Genomic DNA, 17,008 nt, shown 5'->3' with positions numbered 1-17,008 from the left:
TGATTCAGATCCCTTCTGGAATCTCCCTTCTTCCCCTGAGAGTTGTCTTCAGCCCAGCCTGTGTCTGCCTTCAAGTGCTTTGAAAGATTTGCATCAAAGATGTGCTGTATCAAAGTTATCTGCCCGCGGATAGAGACCCAGCTTTCCTGGAGCAGGTAATCTGCTCCTATTGTTTCGAAATGATCTGCATTGCTTGTGTCAAGCAGACGTCTCTGAAGTGCGTTGAGGCCTCAGTGCACTGGGTGGATCCGGGTATGCAATCGGTGCTGTGCTACCGTTTACTCAATGAGACACTCACCCATTTCTGCGGTAAGCATGGATTGCCTCCATTGAAGAGCTGAGTGCAGCAGGTGCTGAGTATGAGCTATCTCCAGCCAGCTCCGCACGGACACCACTGGTACCCCTCTTTGCTGTGTGTGGGATGGAGCTGAGGAACCTCACTGGAAGTGTGTGCTGCAGGGTTTTGCTAAGTTTACTGGGTTCATTGCTGAGGCTGTCTTGTGAGAAGCTGTACTGCCTTTGATGCACAATCCAGCGGACTCTGCACAGAGTCTGTCGCAGATCCCAGCACAATGAAAAGAATCTTTGCTCTGAGAGTTTGCTTTCTTGGCACAGGCCGCACAGTGGCCCCCTGCACTGAGGGCTCAGCACAGTGACGGTTAATGTTTCTTCAGCCTTTCACTCAAGCACCATCGTGAGTGGTCTGAGCAGGATGACAGGGTTGTTCCTCTGAAGGAGGGCTGTTCGCTCTGATGAGTCCTCTGCACTGTCAGTGTGAGCCCTCCGCTGCAGCAGAGTAGGTGGGACTCTCCTTTAGGTAATCCAGCCTCTTCTACAGAAATTGGCCAGGCACATCCCCAGCGGTCATCTGCATGCTCCTCAGTCCATGGGCCTATGAACCCCTCTCCCAGAGAACACCCTGCCGGGAAATACCTCCAACTGCCAGACTTCCTGTCCAGGCTTGGGACTGTGGCTCTTGGGGCATCTGCTGAAGTGTTCTTAGACAAGCTCGTTATCCTTTGCATTTTCTGATTCAGCTCTTCCTCCCAGCTGATCTGGCCCATGATTAAGGTTGCGAGTCTGTCATGGAAGTCACCGATTCTGTGACTTTACAGAACCTCTGTGACTTCTGCAACTGGCAGGAGTGACTGACCCCAGGACCACCCAGCTTGGGTGGCCTCATGCCAGCCACACTGGCCTACTCACTCCTCCAGCAGTGGCAGTGGTCCCGGGCTGCTCCTTGCCAGCAGCAGCTGTGGCAGTCCCAGGCCAGCGAGGCTGCCCCCAGCCAGCTATGGTGGCGGTAGTCCCAGGCCGCCCCCCCCCTACCCTGAGCACTAGTAGGTACCCCAGAGTCCCCCTCACCCAAGCACCAGGGTGCACCCTGGAGGACCCCCCCAGCACCAGTGGGTGCCCCAGAGCCCCCCCTCCACAGCAGCAGTAGCACCCTCGGAGTCCCCAGAGCACCCAAATGCACACATCATGGACAGGTCATGGGGCCATGAATTTTTGTTTATTGCCCGTGATCTGTCCATGACTTTTACTAAAAATACCCATGACTAAATCTTAGCCTTACTCATAATCATTTTCAGTTTTGTGAAACTGGCCCTTTTAAAGCACCAAGTATCTGTATAACTGGTCTGTACTTTTTTCTGCTTGCACATTATAGATGTGAACAAGTCATGATAACTTGTAGCTCATTGCCATTCATTTTGGTTCTGTGATCAGTTCCTCTGTCTGTCAGGATGAGGTCTAATAAAGAGTTCCTGTTTGGGATGCTCTACTCTTTGAGTTTGGAAATTGTCTTCTATAATATTTAGAAATTCCCGGGATGTTTTAGTAGCGACAGCATGAGACCGCCAACATATGCCACTCACATTGAAATCCCCAATGGTCATAGAGGTTTTTAACCCTACACGTTATAGGCAGGTGCATGAAGAGGTTCTCACCCTGTTCCCTTCTGTGGTTTGGGAGTCGGTAACAGACACTTTCAAGAGCATTTTCTTCTAAGGTATCAGTGGCTTGGGAACCGGTAATGCCATTTTTTACTCTCTCTGCCCTTTTGTCCACTTGAGCCTTTCTAAATAGATTTCTTACCATTGCTTTTAACTGTCCAGTCACGAAAACCATCCCAGCAGGTCCCAGTAAGATGGAAAGATGCACCAAGAATGTTTCCTTCTTTCCAAGGTGGCTTTTTTTTAAATTGCCATCTCGTCAGAGCTGATCCGAGTTTAGACTAAATCCTGGCAGACGAGTGGGGAGAGGGCAGGCAAACTGACCAAAGGTGCCCAGTGAAGTTGCACATGAATAACTGCAGTTTCTTCTTCGAGTGATTGCTCATATCCATTCCAGTTAGGTGTACGCGCCGCGCGTGCACATTCGTCGGAAAACTTTTACCCTAGCAACTCAGTGGGCCGGCAGGTCGCCCCCTAGAGTGGCGCCACCATGGCGCTCCATATATACTCCTGCCGGCCCACCCGCTCCTCAGTTCCTTCTTACCGCCCGTGTCGGTCGTTGGAACAGTGGAGCGCGGCTTAGCTGACCTCCACTTCCCTAGCTACTCGTTTTCTCGTATATAATTATGCAGTTATAACCCTTTTATATATATATTTGTATGGTTATACGTGTTTTCTTTGCTAACATGGTTAGTTTAGTTAGTGGGGTTCAGGAAGTAGCCCCTTCCATGAGCCCAGTGCCGGAGCCATGCATGGCTCACCGGGTTTTAAAAGGGGCCCGGCCTGCCAAAAGCCGCGGCCGAAGAGAGATCTGCATGACTCCTGTTTGAAGTGCCTCAGGGAAGCACACTTGACAGATTAGTGCCCCATTTGCAAGGCTTTTAAGCCGAGAACAAAAAGGTGCGGGACTTTCACTTACCCCTCCACCTTGGGCGCCGAGCGATGTTCAAGCGGCGGGCAGAAGCGCCTCCTCGGCACCGGACCCCGCCGTTACTACCAAGGCCTTTCGGCACCGACCGTCGCCGGCACCGATGTCGACTCGGCACCGCTCCCTTCTTCCGAGGTCGAGAGAGCCTACGATTCCTGCTGGTGCCTGGAGGCTCCCCGGCACGCGCCGTGGTTGAGCCCCCTGCTCCCGCTGCTTCCGTGCCACCTGCATCGCAGCCAGAGAGCTCGCCTAAGTTGCGTTACCCGGCACCGACACCTGCAGAGGCACCGATGACTTCGGCTCCGTCGATTCCAGTCCCCCAGGACCACGGAATCCGGTGCCTGGCAGCTCCCCGGCTCGCGCCGTGGTAGAGCTTACTGCTCCTGCTGCTTCTGTGCCAACTGCACCACAGCTAGAGAGCTCGTCTAAGATGGCTCGCCCGGCACTGACGACGTCGGCACCGTCGATCCCGGTCCCACGAGGGCCGTAGAATCCGGTGCCTGACGGCTCCCCGGCGCGCGCCGTGGTTGAGCTACTGCTCCTGCTGCTTCCGTGCCAGCGGCACCGCAGCCAGAGAGCTCGTCTAAGTCGGATCGCCCGGCGCCGACACCTGCTACGGCACCGATGACGTCGTCACCGTCGATCCCGGTCCCACAAGGGCCGTAGAATCCGGTGCCTGACGGCTCCCCGGCACGCGCCGTGGTTGAGCGTATTGCTCCTGCTGCTTCCGTGCCAGCGGCACCGCAGCCAGAGGGCTCGTCTAAGTCGGATCACCCGGCACCTGCTGCGGCACCGATGACGTCGGCACCGTCGATCCCGGTCCCACAAGGGCCGTAGAATCCGGTGCCTGACGGCTCCCCGGCACGCGCCGTGGTTGAGCTACTGCTCCTGCTGCTTCCGTGCCAACGGCACCGCAGCCAGAGAGCTCGTCTACGTCGGATCGCCCGGCACCGACACCTGCTGCGGCACCGATGACGTCGGCACTGTCGATCCCCGGTCCCGCAAGGGCCGTAGAATCCGGTGCCTGACGGCTCCCCGGCACGCGCCGTGGTCGAGCTAATGCTCCGGCTGCTTCCGTGCCAACGGCACCGCAGCCAGAGGGCTCGTCTAAGTCGGATCGCCCGGCACCGACACCTGCTGCGGCACCGATGACGTCGGCACCGTCGATCCCGGTCCCGCAAGGGCCGTAGAATCCGGTGCCTGACGGCTCCCCGGCACGCGCCGTGGTTGAGCTCCTGCTCCGGCTGCTTCCATGCCAACGGCACCGCAGCCAGAGGGCTAGTCTAAGTCGGATTGCCCGGCACCGACGCCTCTGAGGCACCGACAACATCGGCACCGTCGATTCCAGTCCCACAAGGGCTATCGAATCCGGTGCCCGACGGCTCCCCGGCACGCGCCGTGGTTGAGCGTATTACTCCCGCTGCTTCAGTGCTGACGGCACCGCAGCCAGACAGCTTATCTAACTCGGTTCGCCCGGCACCGACACCTACCGAAGCTCTGATGACCTCGGTACCGTGGATCCCGGTCCCACGAGGGCCGTCGAATCCGGTGCCTGACAGCTCCCCAGTACGCACTGTGGTTGAGCCTGCTGTTCCCTGCACGCCGGAGATGTTACCAACGGCGAGGGCTCTCAGTGCCATGACAGAGTCAGTGCTGCCTGTCCCGGGCACCGCCGGTACGGGTAATACAGTCTCTTCAGGGGACTGTCCCCTGTCAGCACAGCAGAGCGGCACCGTTCATGATCACGGTCCCGCAGACACTCCAAGTCCTGTCGGCACGCCGGACACCACTGGCAGTCCCGGTGCTGTTTTCCTCGGTACTGGTCACACTCGCTGCACCGGTCGGTATCCTGTTCGCCGACCCGCTATCGGCACCGTTCCGACCTCTGGCACCGGGCCAGGTACCTTGACTCCTGTAGCCCTTCTCCGAGCCTCGAGATCTCGGTCGACCTCCCGACACTGTTCTGGTTGCGGGTCTGGATCTCGTTCCAGGTACCGATACGCCTCCCGATGCCGGTCCCCGGTGCCGAGTTGGGCAAGGTCCGAGTGAGTCAGAGACTCTGCCTGTGCCTTCTTTTAGTACCTCCATGGCCGTCCGGACACGCATCCGTGTCATCCCATATGCGCAGATTTTATGCTCAGGACCACGATCCTGATATGATGGCCAGCGGGCGCCAGCCCCGAAGCAGAAAGAGGCTTGGCGAATGAACAGGCTTGGCCGCCAGGTGTACTCTGCAGGGGCCCTGCAGCTCGGGGTAGCAAAGCAACAAGCCTTGCTTAGCTGCGATAATTATAGCACCTGAGTGAAGGAGTTTCTCCCTCAAAACTTCCACCTGGAGTTCCCTGCCGTCTTGGAGGACGGGGGGAAAGAAGGTTCCCAGAGCGTCCCTCCAGGCCTCGTTGGACGCAGCAGACTCTGCGGCCGGCACTCTGGCCTTGAGTGTCGCCGTGAGGTGCATTTCATGGCTTCAGGTTTTAAACCTCCGGCCGGAGCTGCGGTATGCCATTCAGGATTTACCCTTTGTTGGTAAAGGCATCTTCGCGGCAGAGACAGCCCCAGACTGCGAAGTCTGGTGGGCAATAGGGTCCTAATGCGTCTCAGCATGTATACGCCAGCGACAAAACGCAGGCCTTTCTGGCCCCAGCCGCCATACTCTGTGCCTAGCCAGAGGCAGAACTCTGGCAAACGGCAGGGCCAAGGTGGTCGCAGACGAACGTCAGGACCCCTAAAGAGCCAAAGTCAAGGTCCCTCGCAATTACCACTGGGACCAAAGACGGACCTTCCAAGGTTCACCTGAGGGCGGTGTACCAGTCGCAGGACGGGATCCCGATCCCGCTTTCTCCTGGCATGGCCCCAGTTACTTTCAGATCGCTGGGTCCTGCGCACGATGGAGCATAGGTACCACCTTGAATTTGCTCCAGCCCTGTCCCACTTCAGCGGACGAAAGGGGTAAGGGGTTTTACCCCCGTTATGCCCTAGTCCCCCACTCGAACACAGGTTTCAGACCTTCTTGGTCCTGCACGGACTCAACCGGGTTAGGATAAGGTTGGAGTTCTGCATGGTATCCCTGGGAATCATTATTCCATCCTTGCCTCCTGGGGGCTACTATGCCACCCTGGATATGAAGCACGCGTACTTTCGCAATGCCATCTTCCCTCCGCACGGGAGATGCCTCCGCTCTATAGCCGACTGTCAATACTCCCGGTTTACGGCCATAGTCGCCGCCTACCGTCGCTGATGTCGGATATGCGTTTTTCCGTATCTGGACGATTCGCTTATCCACGGAGACTCTGAGACACAAACCACTCAGCGCGTGGGCATCGCCACGGTCTTATTCACAGGTCAAGGCCTGATGATTACTATAGAGCAATCCACTCTGGTTCCCACGCAGAGGTTGGGCTCCCTAGGGGCTATCCTGGTCTCCTACCTAGCCGGAGCCTGCTTATTGCAACTGAGATTTTAGGCGATGGCAACAATCATCTGAGGTCTGAAGGCTTTCCCAACGACCTCAGCTCGTTCTTGTCTCAGTCTCCTGGGTCCATGGTTGCCCGCAAGTTTGTAACCAAACACGCCAAGCTCCGCCTCCGTCCTCTCCAAGTCCGGCTCACTGCCCCTGACGGCGGACGCCTCATCTCTCTGCTCGAGTGTTCATAGTCACCTCTGAGCTTAAGGCCTTTGGTCTTCTAGGGAGCTGGCATTCCTCCTCAGTGCCCCAAAAATTGAGAGTAGTCCGCCTGGCATGCCAGGGGTTCCAGCGGCAGCTGCGAGGCCGTTGTATCTCGGTGTTTACAGCCAACACAACGACCAGGTGCTTCATAAGTATTCAGGGGGGACATAGTCCCCCCCCCCTTTTTTGTCAGGAGGCCATCCATTTCCTGGTCTTTGGCATGGCCCACTCGATGGAGCTGGCGACGTCCTTTCTCCCAGGCGTTTGGAACGTCCTAACTCTTTGCCTCAGCAGGTCTTTCCGGCCTTACGAGTGATCACTCTGCCCCATGTGAGGCGTCCCGCTTTCCGGAAGTGGAGATGTTTCCTCACACAGACCTGTTCGCTCACCGCGAGAGCAGGAAATGCCAGGTGTTCTGCTCCTTCCAAGGTCTCTCCTCGGAATCGATCTTGGACGCATTCCTGATGCCGTGGAAAGGCCAACTGCATTATGCCTTCCCACTGTTCCCACTGGTTCATTAGGTCCTGCTCAAACTCCGCAGGGGCAGAGCGTGCATCATCATGATCACTCCAGAATGGTCCAGGCAGCGCTGACATACCACGTTACTCGGCCTGTCAGCCCAGACCTCATCACTCAGGGCAACGACAGGCTTCGTCACTCGGACCTGCAGCCTCTTCGCCTCACGGTGGCTGCTGCGTACCTGAGTCGGGGTGACAGGCAGCCTTCCACCTGGTCGATGTACCGGGCCAGGTGGAAGCGTTTCTTTTACAGCTGCAGTACGCTCGATCTTGCTCCTGCTGAGGTCTCGATCCCCTCTGTTTGGCCTGCCTCTGGCCTTCAGCGGCAGGACCTGGCGGTATCAGCGCTGAGGATACACTCGGCAGCCATCTCTACCTTCCAGCAGGCTGAGATGGACGTTCAGTGTTCTCACGCTCTATGGGTTCGAGGTCCCTCAAGGGCTTGGAGCGCTTGCACCCTCGGGTGCGCCGCCCAGCCCCGACCTGGGACCTCAACCTAGTCTTGGCCAGACGGGTCTCTGAGATCAGAGCTCTTACGGGGGTTCCGCCGTACACTAGGTTTCACAATGACAAGGTGCAGTTATGACCGCACCCGGCTTTCCTCCCTAAGGTGGTTTTGGCTTTTCATGTTACCCACAGTTCAACGCAATGGGCACAACCGTTGCACTCCTTGGACATCTGTGGAGTGCTCGCATTATATTGTGCTGACAGAACCATTTCCTAAGGTGCCCCAGCTCTATCCCGGTAGCGGGCCAAAGGGAGGGCTTGCTTGTTCTCCTCTCAGAGGATCTCATCTGGGGTGATGGCGGACATCCCCACTTGTTATGATTTGGCTCATATTTCCACAAGCCACATCAACGTGCATTCTACCAGGGCTCAGGCTTCATCTGCCGCCTTGCTGGCTCGTGTTTCTACCCACGAGATCTGTCGCGAAGCTCCATTGGTCCTCGGTCCATATCTTTGCTTCGCAGTGTGCCCTGGTTCAACAGTCAAGAGAGGCTGTAGCCTCTGGCTCAGCAGTTTTATTCTGCCACATTTCACTCCGACCCCACCGCCTTTGTAAGGCTTGGGATTCACCTAACTGGAATGGATATGAGCAATCACTCGAAGAAGAAAAGACGGTTACTCACCTTTGTAACTGTTGTTCTTCGAGATGTGTTGCTCATATCCATTCCACACCCGCCCTCCTTCCCCACTGTCGGAGTAGCCGGCAAGAAGGAACTGAGGAGCGGGTGGGCCGGCAGGAGTATATATGGAGCGCCATGGTGGCGCCACTCTAGGGGGCGACCTGCCGGCCCACTGAGTTGCTAGGGTAAAAGTTTTCCGACGAATGTGCACGCGCGGCGCGTACACCTAACTGGAATGGATATGAGCAACACATCTCGAAGAACAACAGTTACAAAGGTGAGTAACCGTCTTTTGTCCTGGGCTAAAACTTCCACATCTGGACTGTACGAAGAGGTGCAGGTAAATAGTTTTCCGTGTTGTGCACTTTTAACCATCTCACTGACAACCTGCTCCCTGAGCCATTCCCAGCAGGGCTAATCCTAACACTCCAAACGCTGGACAGCTTCCCTCAGACCCCACTTCAGGTAAAAACACTAGTTTGTGTAGCAAAGGTTGCCTGCTTCCTCTCCTGTGGCACTGTGGAATTTGCCCCCATGCCAGGTGCCTTATGAATCCCTGGTGGATGGGAGCTGCTTACCATGGGAAAAGGGAGAGGTACCTGGATGTGGTGGATTCTTCATCACTGGAAGTCTGGCAGTCAAGACTGGATATTTTTCTAGAAGATCTGCTCTCGCTCAAACCAGAAGTCATGGGCTTAATGCAGGAATCACCAGGTGGCTTCTCTGTTCTGTGTAATGCAGGATGATCAGAATGAACCCATCTGTGAGTCTCTCCCCAGAAGGGTGCACGTCGCTTTTGTCTGGGTTTAGTGGGTGCCTTGTCCTGGAAGGGGACTAATGGATTGAAGGAGGGAAAGGATTCTGTACATATTGGGGAGCGTATTTCCTAAGGAGATGTGGGTTTGAAAGGTAAGTAACCACTTGATTTCACTTAGGAGGGGATGATTGGTGCAGTGGGCAAGCTGCTAGCCTCTTCGTACCTTTGCCAAAGTCCTGATCTGCCCCAGACTTTCTGTGTGCCTTGGGGCAGATTCACAAAGGGCCATAGGTGCATAACTGCCTCCTTAGTGCAACATCACTGACATTCACAAACCCACCACTCAGCTTCTGCCTAGCCTGGGGTGCCGACATCCGCAGAGAGACCTCAGTTTCCACTTGTAGACGTGCAAAACCATCTAAGTCTTGATGCCGTTGCACAGCTAATGACCTAGTGAGAACTTGCCCTCACTCCCAAGCCCTGACGTCCACTCATACTGCCTGGGGAGCTGATCCAGTCGGTGCGCTCAGGGCAGGTATAACCCACTTCAGAGATCACTGGGGCAAGCCGGTCAGAATGGTGGGGACTGGCTCTTTGTGTGTCCTCCAGAATACACAGCAACCCAGTGATTAGGGCATTCACCTGGGATATGGGAAACCAGTGTTCAAATCTGCCCTCCGTTTAATTACTTACACACTGGGACAGCTTCCACAGGCACAACTCAGCCCCACCCACACTACCCCCACCCCCGCCCTGCCTGGGGGTTCAGGCACTTGCTTAGAAGGGGGGAGACCCGGGCTTAAGTCTCTTCTCCAAATGAGGCTGAGAGGGGATTTGAAAACCTGTCTTCCCAGAGCAGGGGAGAGCCCAGCCACAGAACTGTGGGCTGTAATGGGGCAGGTCTTTCGCTCATTTTTCCTATGACAGGGCTGCCCTAACTCCAGGAGAGGGGTGGGGATCGGTGCCTCCCTCCACCGGCCCAGATCCCTGGGAGCTTCGGTACCTTTGTGGATTTGGGCTCTCAGCCCCATGCCCTTCTCCTGCATTTCACTCCTGGCTGGCTTGGGTGCCTCCTCGCTCAGCTCACTGGCTTCTGAGACTCTTTCTTAGGCACCTAACACTCCCCATACCGTGGCGGGGGAGCCCCGGGGCCTAGCTCGGGGCTGTGAATTCCACTGGCCAGAAGAGCACGGCATAGTCAGGCCTTGCAACATCTAAGTCCCCTTTGTGAATCTACCCCATACCTGCCCAGGTAACAGCACTGCCCGGCCTCACAGAGCGTTGGAAGGATAAATACTTTAAGTGTGAGGAGTTCTCAGGCACTACAGGAAGGGGGGTCGAATCAGTGCCCTAGAGGGATTTGTTTGTGATCCTCATCCACCCATCCTCATTCACTGCGGCTCTCACTGGGTGACACATCTGCCTTCAGAGGGTAGGAACGGTATCTAGTGTGTATGTGCTGTGCGCAGCATGTTTGGGCACTTCTGACTTATAACTCATAAGGTTATTAGTCATGGGTTTGCTCCAGCTGAGGCCTGCACCACTGGATCCATAAATATGACACCTTAACTTACAAATGCAGGGATAAAAAACCCAAAAAATTGTTGGTCTGTAAAATCTGTGGCCTGTTTTCTCCCTGCTGCCCCTTGTGCCTGGGGAGTGCCTCCCCTTAAACTTCAGCAATGCCACCTCATCATGCACCTTCCAAACCCTCCTCACTACTCTCCGTTGCCAGGATCCCTGCAAAAATCTGACAGCAGTTAGGCCACTGCCTGCCATGCTGCCAACAGTGTCTCCTTGTGCTCCCCCATCAGTCTGTGGCCAGCCGGTGTCTCTCGTCTTCACTTGTAAGCTAGCATGGGAGTGCGAGTCCATGATGGGGACTCCTGGAGCTACAGTAGCGGTACTGCCCCTACTCATCAATCCTACGGAATTCCTAGGGGTGTCTTTATAACATGCCACACACCTCTGGATCTCTTACATAGCTACAGTGTCTGCATTTTCCTGGTGTGTGTGTGTCTGTGTGTGGCAATCCATGGCTCCATCTAACTATATACCGGCAGCATGGGAATCAAATATGTGGACTTCTGCTTCAGAACCCAAGTGTTTCTCCAGCGAGCGGAGACAGCTGCTCCACTGACTCAGCTAGCAGAGAGGAATGAAAAATACGCTTGTAAAGCCCTTTTATTTCTGATGGTTCCTTCTGACAGTAAGGACATTTCCACGGCTCGTGTAGCTGCATCATCATTCCAGCCCGGGAAGGTATCCGTGCCCAGCACACTGTAAGAGCTCCTAGGTCTCCCAGGAGAAATGAATACGATATAGTTCCTCTGTAGAAAACTTTTTTTCTCAGATTTGAATAAGTTTGTCCACGTCCTGGACACTCGCAGATGGATTAAAAACAACTTCTGGCCCCTCCTCCCGCCTGACAGTTTGTGTTTATAGTTCAGCACATGTAGATAAGCAGCTCTTCAGTGATGCATCCAAAGTTGTATCACATCAGAATAGTCAAAAGGTTCCACAAGGTGTAAATCAGACCCAATCTGTATTTACACCGTTCTTAGCATTCGAGCCCCGCCAATCTGCAGAGACCTGCTGACCATGTATCCAGATTGCGGATCAGATGTGGATACAGTTTTGTATCTGCGCAGGGCTCTACTCAGAATCATGGTATCCCAATGCAGATGAAGCCAAATTGCCAGATGAGAAACTGTACGATCCAGGGCAATGAGCTGAACATAACGAGCCAGAGGGTACCAGTGTAATCAGGTCTGATCAGCTCTGCATTGGAGACTCAAGTATGTTCTGTAGCTCTTCCCAAACAAATGGCAGTGAAAACAGCAGATTCCTTCCCCACATCGGTAGCTTTATTTTTTTTTTTTCAGTACTTATCCCTCCTGTGGTTTGGGAAACAGGTGTTTATAGAACAGGAGCACTTGTGGCACCTTAGAGACTAACAAATTTATTTGAGCATAAGCTTTTGTGGGCTATAGCCCCACTTCATCGGATGCATGCAGTGGAAAATACAGTAGGAAGATAGATAGATAGATATAGATATAGATATAGATATAGATATAGATATATATACACAGAGAACATGAAACAATGAGTGTTACCATACACAGTCTAAGGAGAGTGATCAGTTAAGGTGAGCGATTATCAGCAGGAGAGAAAAAATCTTTTTGTAGTGGTAATGAAAATGGTCCATTTGCAGCAGTTGACAAAAAGTTGGGGGGTAACAAACATGGGGAAATAGTTTTACTTTGTGTACGTGAATAAAGACTGTGACTGTATGGGTCATTACACCCACGAAACACCCATTGTTTCATGTTCTCTGTGTGTGTATAGATCTTCCTACTGTATTTTCACTGCATGCATCTGATGAAGTGGGGCTGTAGCCCATGAAAGTTTACGCTCAAATAAATTTGTTAGTCTCTAAAGTGCCACAATTGCTCCTGCTCTTTTTGCAGATACAGACTAACACGGCTCCTACTCTGAAACCTGAGAGGTGTTTATGCAACTCTGTGTGTTTACCTTTGTTAGTGGTTGTATTTATTAGTATCTGCTGCTTCTAGCAGGAACCCGAAGTTGTGTCCCCTCCGTTAAGGGGTGTCTACAAGCACACCCAAGCTGCTGGCAGGTTTGGCTACACTCAGTGCAGAATATAAAGGGCCACCTACTAATTCAAACACTGGTCTGCCATGGCTTGTGGCTGGGCAGATGCTATTGCCACAGTACCAGCTAAGTGGCCACTGCATGCACCTTGAAGTGCAGCACTTGGAACCCAGCCCCTTTTCAGTCCAGAAAGACAGCTCTCTTCTGACTCTGACTCTGGCACATGCTCCTGCTGTGATGGCGGTGATATACGAAGCTGGCGACAGCGGAGCAATTCCACACGCGGAGTCGGCAAACTGGGAAATCCTTGATCAGCTGTGATACTCATTCCAGGCGGTAGCAGGCAGCAGCACACCGATCCAGCACTCTGTGTAGTGTGTGTATGTTCAGGGGTGTGTGTCTCTGTATGCAGCGCATGCATCTGGGTGTGTTGAGGGAGTTTCTACTGCAGTGTGTGTGTGTGTGCGCGTGTACACTCTGTCTGTCTTGCACAGGTGTCTGTCTGTAGTGCTCCCCTTTCCCTCTGGTGCACAGGAACCAGGCGGACATGTCCCGGGAGGGTTTACTTCTCCAGGCAGTGCCTGGATGCTTTGGCTCTTTGTTTCTCTGTTGCTGCACTCAGGGTGTATCAGCCTGAATGGCTACACACATGTAGTTGTGGATTTGGGGCTGGCACATTCCCTGCCCTCTTGCTGTGCCTTTGGTGTGTAAAACTCCTTCGCTGTGCTGCTGAAAAGCACTGAGATCTCTGATTAATTCCACTCTGATGTCAGACATGCGGCTCTGCTGGGAGGGATTTACAGAGCTGCATTTAAGCTCGTTCGCTGAGAGAATCTGTCTCTGTTTCTTCCCTCCCCCCTTCCCCTTTCCAGCCCCCCCCCCAGCTCTCTGAAAATGTGTAGACATTTTTCTGTTGAAAGGGTCGCTAAGGCTTGGGGTCGGTTCAGAGCTTCGCGTTTGATTCCCTCTCCTTATCACTGGATATTTCTTCATTCTTCTCATCTAGCTGCCATTGAGGACAGAGAGAGCAGCTTTGTTAGAACAGGACAATGAAATGAGCACCCCCCCTTTTTTCCCCTAATGACAGCCCGTTACTTAGCAACGGGGTGGGGATTTTAACAGAAGATCAGAGCATCAGGATGAGGAGATAAACTCTGTCATTCTCTCTCCCAGGAAACTTACTAAAGAGCCACCTTCCCTTTTGTCAGGCTCCTGATTTTTCCCCCCAAGAGCCAGTAGGAAAGTCTCAGAGAGAATCCTCCCTGATGGCTGGCTGGCTGCCTCCCCCTGCAACTCCTCTGCTCGGGCGCCCCACTCTTCAGTTACATGCTAAGGGCATCATGTAAAGGGAAGCCCAGTGTGGGATCAGTAAGCTCTCTGCATACACATGCAGGTGACTGAGAGGGGGATCTGTGGGCAGAAGGGAGAGCCAGGCGGCCAGGGCTGACCCCTACCCACTCAGGGAGGGAAAGGAGCATTCGCCTTTTGGTTCTGACAGTGGGCAAGGGAGGGAGGGAGAGAGACTGTGCCCAGCTCCGTGCTGAGAGCGATGGTTGCTCTGAAGAGGTCTCCGTGTGAAAGGCAGAGAGGCCACCTGCGCCTGGCAGCATGGTGCTGAAATCTAACCCTAGCATCATTCTCTTGTGCTCTTTCCTGCCCAGTGACTACATCATCGAGGAGAAGACGGCCGTGCTGCAGAAGAGGGAGCATGAGGGATTCGGGTTTGTGTTGCGAGGGGCCAAAGGTAAGGGCTGGTTTGTTTCACTCGGGGCTGGGGCTGGGGCTGGGAGGGGAGGGTCCGTGTCTACAGGGCCCTGCTCTGGCTGGCTGCACTGACATGACACATTGCCAGCCCATGGGCCCCTGTCCAGCAGGGCTCTCGAGGGGCTCTCCCGCCCCATTTCTCGTGCCCAGGCACATTAGAGTTTAACTCTGTTGATGTGCATTGTCTATGGCTGGCGTTTGCACTGACTGGTAGTTCTCTGATTGACTCTGCACTGTGTCTGAAGCTCTGCATGCCGAGGAGCTTCCCTTCAGCTATTGCATGTGGACAGTGTGCATGCCCTGTGCTCTGTGCATGCGTGATTCAGACTGGGAGCCCCTCAGAGCAGGGCCCGTGTGCAGCCCCAGGCCCCCATGTTGACTGTGAATTTGGAGCCCGGTTACTACAATCCCTGGCTGGGTTGGGGCATAACTCCAAGCTGGGGAGAAGGATCGTGCTGGTGATGCCCCTGTTCTGAGGCGGCTACTTGTGGTACTGTGCTGTCACCACACCCCCAGCCCTGCCTGATCAGGGTCTCCCCTGCCGGCATCAAGGGGACATTTCCAATCCCTACACACCGTCTTGGGGAATTCCACGTCTCACGCTGCCAGTGCATCTGGCCCACGCGGTAGCTATTGTGGTTCACATTACTAGGAATTGTTACCAGAAAGAATCCCTCTGGGACGGAGCGTGATTGAGCTCATATATTGGCATTGAATAACCAGCGTTAGCCCTGAGCTGCAAGCATGTGGAAGGCAGGGGACTCCTAGGTTAGAGGGTCATTTTTCCAGCAATCTCAGGTTGAAGACTGGGGCAGACCCAGCACTGAAGTGTACTGAGGGATCAGATCAGTATGGGAGAACATAGCCACAGTGATGTCTGTCTGTGTCCCCTCTTGCTGCACAGGAGACATGGTACCTATAGGGAAGGCTTGGAGAGTGGCTGCCAGCTTTGCGTAGGAGATCTGCTCTTTTTCGAGACCTTGCTGTGGATGGAGACCCTTTTGATTTGGGTTGGAGCCCCACAAGTGATTTCCTCATAGCATTCATTGATTGCCTTTTTCTGCATGTATCACAGAAGGGTTTTGTGTGCAAGTGGGTGTGTCTCTCAGTACATGTATGTTTGTATTTGTGTGTGTGTGTGTGTGTGTGTGTGTGTGTGTGTGTGTGTGTGTCCCCTACTCACATCTGCTAGTCTGCAAATTGTGTAATGAAACTTTCCCACCCTCAGCATGACATCTCCCTTTCTCATGGGTTCAGTTGTCATGGTGCGGGGTTACTCCCATAATGACCAGCTTTTCTCCTATTCTCTCAGGCTTTCTCTGTTTCCTCTCCTCAAGTTTGTATGCTCTGTATTTTCTTGTGTCTGCTGATAGCTGGTGGAAGAGACTCCAGGCAGATTAGACAATGGGCATTTGGCTGTGGGGCTCTGCAGCCAAATGAGTCTTTGTGGGATTTTTGGTATAAATATGGCTTAGCATCTGTATGACTCTAGGGACCACAACACTGCTGTCAGAGGCCAGGGGGAAGCATATGGCTCTGGAGGGTCATGGGCTGAAGGTAGCTTTGAGGGCAGGCCTTGTAGGGGTGAAGGTCTCTGATTAGTGAGGTGAGGATGTGGCTCACTTGGGAACCCATCACCCTCCCATGGTCACAAACTGTTAATCCAGGAGTCATCCTTGATCCCTCTCTCTCCTTTACCTTCCCCTGCTTAAAGCTACTGCCAAACCTGCTTCTTCCTCTGTAACATGCCCCAATCCACTCATCCTCCTTTCCCACTCCCAGGAGCCTTGCCCCGGCCCTGGTGTCACCCAGCCTGGGCTGCAGGCTCCATCTTTCTGGATAACCCGTTCACCCTTCCCACCTGTTTATGTGACCGTAGAAAACACAGAAAAGCCCCCATCCCTTCCTGTGCCCAAAGTTATCACAATGAGCTTAAAGGGCGTTTCCCGCTCCCAGAGTAATGGCACGCACAGACAAGGTACTGATGTCTGTTCACCCCACAGCAGCCATAACTTTATTATTGATTTGGCACGTCCTTGGACCGGGTGCTAGGTAGACATACAGGAACAGGTGGGCCCTGCCTCAGGGACTTTGCCATCTAAACGAGGGCTCAGCAGTTAGATGAATAGTGAAAACATCCCCAGCTAGGTGAATCAGAGTGAAAAAAACAGATGGGTTATGAGCCCCCATGCTTGAAGGCAGGCCACAGCCACTAGCTGACTGGGTTGTGGGAGAAGCAGCCCCACTCAGCAGGTTATACCCTATGCGGTTTTTGTACTTTCCTTTGAAGCAGCTGGTCCCGAGTCTGGTTGGAGCTGGGATCTGGGGCTGATCCTGTTCCTATTTGTCTTCCAAATGCTGTTGCTGAACTCCTCTTCTTGTCCTGCCTCTCTGAACCTGTCATCTGCCCTCTTCCTATTTCAAGTCCCTTCATTGGCTCTACCAGTCTCAGATTCAAACTCTTTTTCCTTACCGTCAGGTCTCAGCCCAGCTCTGCCCTTGCCTGCCTCTCCTCTCTCATCACTTGCTGCATCCTGGCCCAGGACCTGCACTCTAGCAACTCCACTTGCCTCCATCTACCATGAGCACTTCCACCTTCCCTTACTCTCCTCTGTGCCTGGAATAACTACAGGCCACACAATATCCTTCTCTTCAAATCCCAGTGTTGTATGTCCGA

At 53.9% G+C, this 17,008-nt stretch overlaps 1 protein-coding gene across 1 annotated transcript in view; it reads left to right on the top strand.

The window, feature by feature from the left end:
• Positions 1-17,008, top strand: part of SHANK3 (SH3 and multiple ankyrin repeat domains 3) — a 727,758-nt gene that overhangs the window by 602,225 nt on the left and 108,525 nt on the right. Inside the window, exon 17 of the mRNA XM_030541199.1 lies at positions 14,229-14,311. Within this exon, the coding sequence (XP_030397059.1) occupies positions 14,229-14,311 (83 nt within the window). The remainder of the gene's footprint in view (positions 1-14,228; positions 14,312-17,008) is intronic.

This window comes from Gopherus evgoodei, chromosome 1, assembly GCF_007399415.2.
Source record: "Gopherus evgoodei ecotype Sinaloan lineage chromosome 1, rGopEvg1_v1.p, whole genome shotgun sequence".
Classification (NCBI taxonomy): domain Eukaryota; kingdom Metazoa; phylum Chordata; order Testudines; family Testudinidae; genus Gopherus; species Gopherus evgoodei.
This window is presented reverse-complemented; position numbering and strand designations above follow the sequence as displayed.